Below are 12,736 nucleotides of genomic sequence, written 5' to 3'. Positions count from 1 at the left end.
ATGATGTGAGATGAACCAGCTGCGGGCGGGGTTAACCAGGGGTTATTGGGTCAACAAGCTTACGCTGTGCGTGCCATTCCTGTGACTGGCCTTCCTGTCCTCCGGCCTATGGAGTGATGATGGGCGCACACCAACATGAGAGGGCATAGGGGGCACAGTAGGGGGGTTGGGCTCGTAGGACTGAGGTAGGGGTGGCCGTGGGGGAACCAAGTCCTTCTCCTAAGGATTGTACAGGGCATGACAGGACAGGAAGCACGGTGACACATGGTGCCACCACATATGCTTTAGGGCAACCACCATCTGGTACTAAGCAGCTCTGCCTCATAGCAGGGGCAAACCAGCTGATTAGCCACAGAGAAAGGTCCACATGCTGTGACAGCATGACTGGAACATCTGTTAAGATGCGACCACTCACACTGTCCATAAGCAGGGCTGAGAGATCTGGGTAAATTCTCTCTGCCTACTTCAAAAATCTTCACACATGTTAAGACAGATCCAGAAATGTGCGTAATTCTTTGTTTGGTAAACATTTACACAGTAAAATTGTTTTAAATTTTCTGTGACTGTTTGCTTTCTCTGTTCGCTGTGTCTCACCTCGGTTTTGTGCTTGCTGAAATTGCTTTTGGGCCCATAGAAACCCATTCCATCAACAGCAGCTCTCTCGGCTTTGTGTTTATTGAGGGCCTCCATTACATCTTGAATTCTCCACAGCTCTTTCTGGATGCGGACGTGCTGCTGGCTGGGAGGCTCTGTCTAAGTGTGCACAGAAAATACACATACATGCTCACAAATCACCAAGCATTACCTGGATATTCACTTCTAACTTCTGAGTTGTGGGAATAATGATGCAACATTAACATGCAAGAGGACAAGAAGAAAATGAAAAAGATTTGAATGTGAAATAGTGAGGGAAGTTTCTACATCTTCACAACTATGTGCTCAGTGCTGACACTGATTTGCTTAAACTCCTACAGTCTGCTAGAAATATTAGCCTCAGACAAGGAGGCAAAAAGGAGAGACGAGAAGATTGTTATTGTTAGACTGAGGAAAGAAGGAATGGAGGGAGAACAGTGGACACGCAATGATCTCTTCCTTACTGAAGAACGGTTTGTCTGTGAAGAGAACCCCCTGTTGTGCTCTCTGACTTCTCTTGTGTTAGTTAGCACTGACTCATTCTCAATCAGGAATAGATGTTAGAATGGTTTCTCTCTGTTTCTACACCTCTCCCATGATGAAGGACAAGATAAAAGACAGACTTAATTAAGACCTGCTCTATCATCGCTACAGTCATCAATCACTCACTATGTTACTTTGATCACTCAGTTAACTCCCTCCACACTCAGCTAGAGGACAGAAATCTGCTTTACTTTTTCCACAAAGTCAAAAAAGTATCCACAAAAAAAAATAACTAGGTGTTGAAGGGAACCTGTCTTGTTTTCAACTCTGCTTTGAAGCTCTGCAGTATATCCACTCCAACCAAAGCCTGACTATTATTCCATGCCAGTCATAGACAGCAGAAGTGGTACAAAATTCAAGTGGTACAGCTTCCGTCTCAAGAATTATCCTACCTGAGGGCTTCCCAGTGCTTCTAGCTGTTCCAAGAGGTTGTTCTTAGCCAGAGTCACATTTCCTTCCAGCTTGTCATATTCCCTACACGACCGCTCCAGCTCCTGGTTTGGGAGAGTTTGTGAATGATAATACTAAAATGCCTCTCATCTGAATGGCACTGAAAGAGAGCTTGAGTGTGTGTGAATTTACTGTATGACTCACAGCAGTGACTCTTGACAGCTCTCTGCAGGTGCTGAGCAGGCCGCTCTGCAGCAAGTCTCTCTGCTGGATGACGCTCTGCATAGCAGCTGGGTTATCGGAGCCCATCTCTATCTCTTGGCTGGCAGACAGCAATGCTGTCTCTAAGGTGTGCTAATGGAACACATAACATATCAAATACACATTGAGCATGAGTGTGTAATCTGACACAGTGACCTTTCACATCTGCAAACTTTTGCAAACCAAGTTTTGGTGTATTAATCGAGACTGCAGCAAAGATGCTCAAACTAAAGTTTGATCTTGTTTTTAGTTTCTTTACTTTTTGCAAGGCATGAATAAATATGATTATAATAAGTATGGTGGCTTATAGCTTACTGGTAAAATGTAATAGGCAGTAATATTCATTATTATTATTTTTGATGATGACATTGGTCAATTTATCCAATGTCAAAAATAATCTCCAGCAACTGAAAAAAATTAAAATAAAACAAAAAACTGCCCTGAGCCTCAAGTTATTATCTTATTTTGTCTTTTCCAAAAAAACAAAATTTTCCAAAATATATATTTAAACTGCAACACCATAAAACACAACAAATTCCTTCCTCAACCAGCCAAGATGCAAAAAATTTGGCTACAATCTTGCAATAGTGAATAATGGCCAGAAGAGTTTTTGCTGAATATTATTGTCAAGTGATGTTGCCCCTTCACATGTGGTCAAAGGTCAACTTCATTTGTGTGGAGGCATAAAAACTGGATTGAACCCATGAACCAGCTCTTGTTAAAATTACCATATTCATTAACCCATGACCAAAACTGTTCTCTCTCAACTGATACATTTATTAATCAGCTATTAATTTCAAAGCGTAATTTGAATAAGTCATAGTTGAGTAAATCATACGTTGTGGTTTTTTTTCTTGTAAAAAAATGGTACAATGGTACAACGATGGTACAATTTGCATTATCAATTATTCACTTGATAAATCATCAGGGAGAAAGTGGAAAGTCAGACAGTAGCTAGGCTAAACTTAAAGATTATAAAAGATATAAAAATCTGATTTTGATGTCTCTCTTTCTCTTTTTCTCTTCTCACTATTATAGTTTAGAGAGTATAAACTGTGTTTTACTTTGATTTATTCTTTTTCCACTTGGCACCACAACCTTGTGAGCAGTGCTTTGTGTAAGAATGCAAACATGACAGGGGTGCACTATGGATTCACCTTCTCTCTGTAGAGCTGCTGAAGTTTGTCTTCCTGTGTCCTCACCACTTTATCTTGCTCACACAGCATGCTAAGTTTGGTCTGGAGAAAAAAACAATAAAGATGTGTAGGCCATCACGGACAGCTGAATGAGGTCACATGAGAGTGCAACGCAGAACTTACATCGATGTCCACCTCTTTTGGCATACATGTGTAGGGGTGTTCTCTGTAGTCTTCTGGACTCAACTGTGACAAAAGACAGCTCATCAGACCGAGCCACAAAATATGCATATGAAATTAATCTGGAGATCTAATGCAGTGTCATGACAACCTTCTGTCTCACCAAGCCACAGAATTAGTCTTCCAGTAGAAACCTACATTTCCCTGAATCAGACAATCTAAGTTGGCAAACTAACAATGGGAGAGTTTCTCCCGTGATGATTCTAGGGCCCCGTGTCACAACACACAGCCCCACACCACTGGCATTAGTCTGCATCAGCACAATGCAGTAGATTTATTGGAAATGCAAGGAAAAGACATTCTTACTGAACTGTAGACTCATAAGCCGTATAAATTGTGTTTTATCCAGCACATGCGCTGCAGCTACCTGGTCCACAGACTCAGCCTGTCTCACAACTAAGCTGTGTTGCAGTAAGTGCAATATTACTTAAAGATCATCACAAAATAGCATACTGATTGCTGATAGAGGTAAGGAATTTCCGCACACAGAATCTCATAATGCTAACAACAATAAAACGCAAGTTACTTTAGTCCAGGCTAAACTAGACTACAATATAATACAGGTAGTCGATATTTTAATAGAAATAAAAAAAAAAAAACCAGCACATATACAAACAGAGGAAATGATTCAACTGCATCGGATCCCATGTTTCCAAGTAATGCATTCATCACATTATGCTTTAATACCAAGCCACTCTTCCATATATCCATAAATATAAAGACAGTAACATATTTCTGTGCTGTTGGGTTTTTTGTCACATTGGATATAAAATTATATAATGGCACAAAAGGTCATAGCGCCCTTTCAGCTTTACATTCTAGATCGATTGAAAAGTTAGGTTACGAATAAAATCCACAATTGTGTATGGCAGTTAGTCTACAGCCTACAAACATCAGCAGACACTCTTCTGCCAGAACTGAACCAAAGCCTTCTTCCAACTTGTTTGTGTTGGGATTTTGACCTCTGAGAGTCTGACCTTCCTCAAATGAAACACACATTTATGTCACAAAATAAAATGACATATTTGTTTCCTTCTTACCAAACACAGGTTAATGTAGTTGAAGTGCATTTATCTTCACTCAAAAAAACATTTAGGCTAGGATTGGGCACTTAAACCTCAATGACATTATTTTAATTTTAAAGCCAACATGATGCCTAAAAGAGATAAGACAACAAAAAATGACTCACTGTCAAAGAACTTTCAGACTCCACTGTATACCTCCGCTCCTGCTCACACCTACACTCTTTCACACACACTTTTCCTCAGTTCAACCACATAGTACAGTTAAAGCAGGTGGGACCTAAAAAACGACATGGCATTCCACACAGAACATGCAGACACGCTCATGTTGTGTGGTGCATGGACTACAAGGGAAGTATGGAGGAGAAGACTCTAGCTGCTGAACAGGTGTGAATGCAGCTGTTACTGGGTTGGTGTGTCAATGAATGTGCTATGAGGTGAAGGTGGGCAGGAGCAGTCCTCAGCAGCACTTTTACACCTCAACAGGCGAACACAAAAGTGGCAAAGTGATGTCATAGCCATTGTCACACACAAGCCAGCTCTCTTTGCCCTTTCCATGACAAGAGGAGGGATGAGGAATGGAGATAATTAAAAAGAAAGGGTGAATTTGGAAGGCATTTGTCTTCATTTTCATCTGTTCACATTAGCAATAGAGACTATTTATCTGAAGTTCAAGAGTGTCAAGTCCTAAACCAGTTGCATTCACTGACAACAGCGTTTGACTGGAGTCTGATTTAAATTAATAAAATGGAGACCAGTGCAAACCGGCACCGAGCTGGAATTTCCTGAATTTCCTTTTAAGAAACGAATAATGACTCTTACCTGCTTAAAGTGAATAACAATTACCTTGATTATACTTAAATTACCCTACAAAAATCAATCTGTGGAGGTTTTAAGAGTTTCATCCTTTTTGACAAATAGATACACTGACACGTGGCAAGTCTGGCAATGTAGAATTCAGTCATGCTAATTAGAATTTATCTGCCAAGCCAAAGTCGCAAATGAGAGGGAACATTTTCTGCAGAAGATTATGAAAAATCACACAATGACCTTTACTGTCTAGTTAGGCCACTAGACAAAACAAGACAAGCGCAGACTACAGGCTTTTCTAGTTAAATGATATAGGTGTAACCACTTTTGATTTAGTCCCACAGTTATCTGAATGTTTTTCTAACACATAGCAACCTCAAGAGTAAACTGTATCTAGCCCTGGCACACAAACCTGAGGGTGAGGAAGGGATTTTACTAAACAGTGAAGCATACACATTGAACTACTTACTTACAAGTCATGCCCATATTTGGCATGACTTCTCATAGTAAGGAGAGTACGGTCAAAAGCGATGGATGAGGAGGTGCTGGCGATACAAAATATACAGGGAGACCAGTCTCAAGATGCCATGGGGACTTGGATGTCGAAGGAGGAGCATTGCAAAACAGACCAAAAATAACAATAGCGACCGGTGAGGATGAGGAGGAGCAAAGCCTTTGGGTGGCCTTACTTGCTGGTAAAGTTGAGGCCTTGGGGCAGAGTTCTCAATCAAAGTGTGAGTCATGACGATTAAAGGGTCATTTTCCTTCATCTAGTCCAGTGTGGAGAGGAGCAATATAGCATGGTCAGTTTACAGAAGTGCTTCAGTTTAGAGACAACACCCACAATGTTGTGACACCCCACTTGCACTCTTTCATGAAGCCGTCAAAGATAAAATATACATCCACAGAGGAAATGAATGGATGCAGCAATGAGAGGCAATAAGAAATGCTTACTATCAAGGTCAGGAAAAGATTGTATTGCAAACCACCAAGAGGTTTACTCATTAGCGACTAAAAGCTTAAGCTTAAAAGCAGTTAAATGTTAATGTATTGTAATTATGCAATTGGCTAGCACTGTTGTTGTGTGCGTGACAGTAGACAATTAATGTTAAGCCTCATTACTTCACCTTAAAATCAAAATTGTCTCAATACAGACAAATGTAAGGTGAGCCCATTTCAATTATCTTCTCTAGAATCATTTAACATTTATTACTGTGCCTGTGTGTACTAACACTGCACTATTCTAATTACTCAAACCTCTCAAAGCACTTCAGGGCAATAAAAAGAAACAAATAATTAAAGTAAAAAATTCCTTTGCTGGCACTTATTATGATGATGCACAAAGCTTCTCTACCTCTCCCAACTGCACAGAGTAGAATGATGTCCACCTGTCCTGTTATTAAAGCAAACAGTGAGTTCAGGACGTGTATTCAGACTAATGAATGAATGAATGGACCCATCTAGAGACAGGTGCTGCAGACTAGGTTAGGCTATACATGCTGTTATAGTGTGATGCTGGCTCTTATCTTCTGTACAAATAAGGTAATTAGCAGATCTAAATATCCACAAATATTTATTCTGTATATTAATGATGATCCCAAAGCAAAGCATTAAATTAGGTCATTTCATGACAGCACAGGAAAGGGCCATGCATTCATGCATTACCCCACCTGATTGTCCAAATACATGAGGTTCCTTTGGAGGTGGTGAGAGAGAATGTCATTCTAGCATCAGCAGCAGAGAAAGAGAGAAAAGAAAGAGCAACAGGCGTATAAGACAAAAGAAAAGGAAGATATTTCTTCTCATACGCTCTTCCTCTCACAAACAGGCATGCTGTGAACAGTGTGCCCTGAGAAAACCAGGGAAAGAGGACAGTAGGACCAGTGAGGGTGAAAAAAATCAGGTCAGGCACCAAATGTACTATAGAAGCTTATACAGAATGGCGATAGTAATAAATCGGCGATAATAACAGCACTTTAACTATACTTAAAATTGGATATCCTGATAATAGCCCATAATTATTACATAATGTCTCCATCTTTTGGCTACACTGATACAAAAAAATATATATAATAGAACAGTCAGTCAAAAAGAAAAGAAAAGAAAAGAAAAAAGAAAAAAGAAAAAAACGGCACTAAAGTGATTCCAAACCCTAACCACTCAAATTTTCCACATCAAGCTGGGTTGACCTACATAAGTGAAAGCTAAATCTGTGGTCTGATGTCTTAGGAGAGACTTAAAATGCATAAAATCCTCTTTTAACATTTACATTTGCCAGTGGTCTTAACCTCTTAAGTCTTTAGGTTTCATCTCAGGCAACATCTGTCCTGATGTATAACAACAATGTTCATTTTTGTACTGCTGTAATGGTTTCGATGTGATGATCTCATCAGTAAGAGCAATTTTTTTTTTCACCTAATATTTCACACATTCAGGAGGAAGTTGATCACTAAAGTGGCCGATCCCTACATATGAGTCACACAAAGTCACACAAAATCACAGCCTTTCTTGAGTCTTTCTTTATGAATCAGTCACTGACTCAAGATGGATAATGGCAGTGGGTCAAGATGGCATACACACCACATGCTAACACACGTTAGATGCCTGTAAAGGCATCTCTGGAGGCCTGACCTTTGGATTGTCACCATCCATGTTAAGTTGCATAAGCTGTGCTACAGTGTTCTCCCGGATACTGTTTAGCTCTGCCTGCTGCCGACGCAGCTTTATCAGCAGCAGAGTCAGTTCCTCAGGCTGCAAGGGAGGGAGGGGAACAGAGCCACAATCAAACAGGGACACACCATAGGGAGAAGAAAGGAGAGAACACACCAGGATAGATTTATCACGTTCCTAACAAGTGAACAGTTGCTATATTCAGGTTCTGAGATTATCCAAGATGTCATCCCACCATGCAAACTCTGCAGGTCCACTCAAAACAAATAGACAATTTAGCATTCATTACAGCATCCAGTTCACACTTAAAAAGCACTGTGTTTGGCTTTGACATGCATTCCTGATCTGGCTTAAAGAGCTGTGAGTGACAGGGTTTTTACGTTTCCACTAATGTGAAGCAAGTCTGAGGAGCTCCTGAAGTGAACATACCCTAAATCCAAACACTTGGAACATACATCTGAGTTCTGCTAAATCTGTCTAGACTCTGTCACAATATCTTCCTGGAAGGAAATGTAGGACAGAAAGAGGGAAGACGTAAAGGGTTACGGTGTGTGGAGTTATGAAAATAGCCTCATCTGTCTCCCTCTGTGTATAACACTCAAGCATGAAATAGCTGGGTGGTGCAATACAGAAGTTCAGACCTGCATTTTCACCAAGCAGTAAACTGACTCAACCTGGGCAGTTAGAAGACAGCACTTAACAGAAGGGATGACTAAGTTTAGGACTTACTGTTTTGCCTTGGAGAGACTGGGAAGTGACAGTCTGGACTGGGATTCCTATAGGCATAGACCTCCTGTCAGGAGTGTAGGCATACTGCAGAAAAAAGCACACCAAAATAAGTTACATTTTGAATTGATTGAATTAACCATTCAAGGACTCGCCCAGAGACAAAGAGGCGTTATTTACACAAACATATAGTAAATAGTGGCATTTAATTATCTTGACATCAAAATTTCGTGCATATATGATTATGTTTTAGGATATCAGCTTTTTCACGACAAGTACAGGGTTTTCAGGGATTTTTTTCAGTCACTCAAAACATCAAAAATGACGCCAGAAAGAAAGAATGGATTTGTTCTTGACGTTTTATAAAGTTATATGCAACATAAAAAGGGTAGTGGGTGGACTTCAAATGATTTCTCTGTCAAGACCACCTTATTGCCTACTGTTTAATGACATAATGACAAAATCAGCAGCAAATATCTCAGGGAAGAACAATCTGAGAAATGAAAACCATAACTAACTCTATAGGCAGATGCTACTAAAACTAAGTGATCCCATCAGTTGCTACTGAGTTATTGCTTCAGCATGCATTTGTGCCTTAACTGACCTTGCTGGGTTGAGGCCTGTGCCATCTGTCAATGCTCAAGTCTCTTCTGTAGACAGGGGACGAAACCTCAGAATGAGCGTTGTTCATGTTGTAGGTTCGCATTGGAGAGTATGCACCATACATGGACAGGGAGCCGTGGGAGGGTGAGGGGGGGATGGAGTGGCTTGGTGCGGCATGCTCTGACAGGTTGATCATGGTTTTGGGACTGGCCATGTTGCTGTAGAGCCCGGGCTGCCTAGTGTAGGCCTGCCTCTGCTGCCACTCATACAGTTGCCACATGGTGTCATCACGCATTGAGCGCCGCTTATCAGCCGGAGAGGTACCCAGAGCCTGGTCGTACAATGATGGCGACATACTACAGATGCTGTCCCGGTGTGCCATGCTATTCCTAGGCATACTGCGGTAGCCATCTCCATAATGTGGCATGTAGGGCACACGATGGCTGGGCATGTTTCTAGGTAGTGTCTGGTATGACGTGATGCTGGGGAGAGAGAAAAGCAACCATTTCGTGGAATTTGAATATATATTATCAACTTCAGACTTCATTCATATGAAAACTTGTGTGTAGTGAACGTCAATAATCAATAACATTATTTACAAATTTTTGGGCAAAGATCTGCTGCATATATATATATATATATATATATATATATATATATATATGTGACCTTGACGAGTTAATGATTCTCGCATTACAACGAATGTCTCCATATTTACAAAATTCTACATGATCTTAAAATAACACCAGACAAAAACACACTAAATTATAACTTGAAGCTCATAACTTCATGGAAAGTAAACATCATTCTTCACGACGTGCATGCAATGACAATTACAGACTGCAGAATTGAGGAACAATGGCCAGTGCCAAGGTCTTGTTGTGGTGTTATCTTTAATAATCTCCTTCAAAGCAGGTGTGTGTGTCCATTTCTTAAAATCAACTTCCTCAGGGAGAGAGTGAGGGGGAAAGAGTTGTGAGTTGTGCCAAACATGAACCCCAGTTTGGCAACCAGATGGAGACAGACAGATGGACAAGCAGGCAGGCACACAGCTCTCAGTCGCAGGCACTAACAGTGTTTAGTTATTGCTTATCCCCAGATCTATTTCTTGTTATACTTAATAGTGTAATGTCAGTGTGTTGAAATCTTGGAGATGGGTGTGTGAATCCTGAATAAATAACACAGCTTTGAAAAAAATGGGACCAAGAAGCTTTGTAAAATCTGAGTCTGTCAACAATCTGCCGACATGTAACCACTCAGTAATTTATGGAGAATCCCTCAGTCTTAAGATGAAGGTGAATCAGCAGTCTTTGATTAAGACCAATCTTAGCAAAGTTCCGACAAGTTGTTCTTCTTGTTGCACAAGTAGATTGTAGAATGTTCAATAATCTAACTTGTTCTGGCTTATTGTCTCCTTTTGCAGCATAATGATCACACAATGACACACAATGTATCTTCTTTTAGTCCAATAAACAGCAATATAATCAAACCTACCTCCTGGTGTCATCATCTTGGTTACGGCCTCTTTGGGTACGAACCCAATGCTCAAGTTGTTGCATAGAGCTGGTCCTACTCAAGGTGCGGTCTGGTTCATGGGTTGGACTTTTCTGATGAGGGACTCTGGTCCCGTCAACTAGACACTGATCACCAGATCCATTAACCTGGTGTGACCCATCCATTTCAGGTGTAGTCTGTGGTGAAGTTATGTTAGCTTTGACAGCTTCTGCCTGAGAGGGCTGCAGTTTGATACTGTTGATCTTTGTGAGTGGACGTTCACGCTCTGCACCATCCTTCTGAAAACCATAGCGTTCAGCATCTCGCTGCTTCCTCTCTTCTTCTGATATGGTGGAGGTGACTGTCACAGTGTGTTCAAGGTCAACCTCACGGTTGCGTTCATTGTTTTGGATTTCAGGCTGGGTGAGTGTAGGCCTGTGGTTGGACACATGGTTGATCTCTTGTGGTCCGCACTGCTCCACGATTAGGTTGTCTAACCTAAGACAAGGAGAACGGCCGCAAAATAATTAATGGAACAATGGAACAATCTGTGTTATCCAAAACCAATCAAGACAGATAAAAATCATCTATGCAGTGGTGAAAAGATGATAAATATATTAGATAAAATTGGTTGTAAAAATATAATAGTTGTCACTGGTAAAAGATGCGAGAAACATTATACCTAATACCCAACCTTTGTAAACTCTTATAATAGGGGGAGCTCTGAAATAAAAGGGTTAGGGTTAGTACAGAGAAAATGGGTGGAGTTTCACAATGTCTCTTCCAGCTGCCAGAGGAGACCAGGCATGTAAAAGGAAATAAGATATCCCCAATAAAGCACTGCCGCTGTTGGGGCACATCTCAAAGCTGGTGCTCAGACCCCAGTAATCCATTTTCAGCTCCCCTCAACCTCCTCTCTAGTAGAACTATCTACAGCTCTGTGGTCATTAGGGAGGTCTCAAGAGGTAATAGACACCAATACTCCTTGGCCTCAGACCAACTCAAGGTCACGACTTCAAAGTTCTGAAAATTCCCCTTAGCAGTATTGCTCACTGGGCTACCAATAAGAGGGCAGCAAGGAAAGCATTCCTTCACAGTTTCCACTTGTATCCTCTTAAATAGCAGCACTAGTCACGTAATGTGTTCTCCAGCCTTCTGTGGCTCCACCAGCCCGATAGAGCACATATTTAGATCTATGAATGCTTGTGTGCCTTTACTCATACTTGTTTGGAAAGGGCCATAGACACACTTACAGGGAAAAGGGTCCCCCACAGATCAGCTTTTGGCTGCTGTATCTTCTTCTTCAAGACCAACCACCAACTTAAAATATGAAAATTGTGATACTGTCACTGACAATTTGAAATGAGGATTGCCATAACTAGGTAGATATTATAATTGTTATGCCAATCTTGTGACCGCATCACAGTCCCTTATAACAGTACTGTTGGGTGGATTTCAGGCACTACTGCCCCATTTAATTACAGAGAACTTCACAGCTACGCCTCTGCTCGCCCATACAAAATGAGGGCATTAGAAAGGCTGCCAAATGACAGGAGTTTAACACAGTTTTTTTTTTTTTTTTTTAAGGACAGAAAAATCCCTTTCCTGATGAGTCAGTGATCCTTGTGCATAACTTGAGTGGCTGTGCAAAACACCCCCTGAACTACTGCATCACATATGCTCACATGCACATGGTCTTCTGATGTATGTTACTCTTTAATAAAACTCAACATTTACATTTAACATAACAACATTACAACATTACATGAAAGAAAGTCACAGCTTCTTCCACTTCTTCCAAAGGCAAACTACTTGACAGGTTCAACTGAGGGATTTAAAAATATTTGTGTATGGTATACATACTAATAAAGAAATTCAGGATGAAGAAATAAACAATTTTTATAAAATGACTGTATTAGTGATGTTCCTACAAACCTTTTGACTGGATCTGCATGCACAAGTGCAGCATCTGTCATTACTTTCATCCACGATTCCATTTCTTTGGCTGTGTCTGTGCAAAAATAGTACGTCCTCATGTTGGGATGTGTTGCCTGTTGTGACAATAGACAGGATTGGACACTGGAGAAGTGAAGCAGGGGAAGTAACCTGAAAGAAAGAGGACAAAAAAATATCAAGACAACTGTGATTTTAGGTACGCTGACTCTTAAATGAAGACCACTTGCAATAATATATTTTTTATTACTAAAG

The 12,736-nt window shown here is 40.7% G+C and overlaps 1 protein-coding gene across 1 annotated transcript in view; it reads right to left on the bottom strand.

The window, feature by feature from the left end:
* Positions 1-12,736, bottom strand: part of LOC115056863 (pleckstrin homology domain-containing family A member 5) — a 97,613-nt gene that overhangs the window by 6,680 nt on the left and 78,197 nt on the right. The window contains exons 16-26 of the mRNA XM_029523629.1: positions 12,464-12,579; positions 10,529-11,026; positions 9,036-9,516; positions 8,435-8,518; positions 5,725-5,805; positions 3,147-3,209; positions 2,985-3,065; positions 1,771-1,920; positions 1,569-1,670; positions 595-753; positions 64-219 (exon numbers count right to left, since the gene is read on the bottom strand). Of these exons, the coding sequence (XP_029379489.1) occupies positions 64-219; positions 595-753; positions 1,569-1,670; positions 1,771-1,920; positions 2,985-3,065; positions 3,147-3,209; positions 5,725-5,805; positions 8,435-8,518; positions 9,036-9,516; positions 10,529-11,026; positions 12,464-12,579 (1,971 nt within the window). The remainder of the gene's footprint in view (positions 1-63; positions 220-594; positions 754-1,568; positions 1,671-1,770; positions 1,921-2,984; positions 3,066-3,146; positions 3,210-5,724; positions 5,806-8,434; positions 8,519-9,035; positions 9,517-10,528; positions 11,027-12,463; positions 12,580-12,736) is intronic.

Source organism: Echeneis naucrates, chromosome 16 (assembly GCF_900963305.1).
Source record: "Echeneis naucrates chromosome 16, fEcheNa1.1, whole genome shotgun sequence".
Classification (NCBI taxonomy): Eukaryota; Metazoa; Chordata; class Actinopteri; order Carangiformes; family Echeneidae; genus Echeneis; species Echeneis naucrates.
The sequence above is the reverse complement of the archived record's forward strand: the minus strand, read 5'-3'. Positions and strand labels throughout refer to the sequence as shown.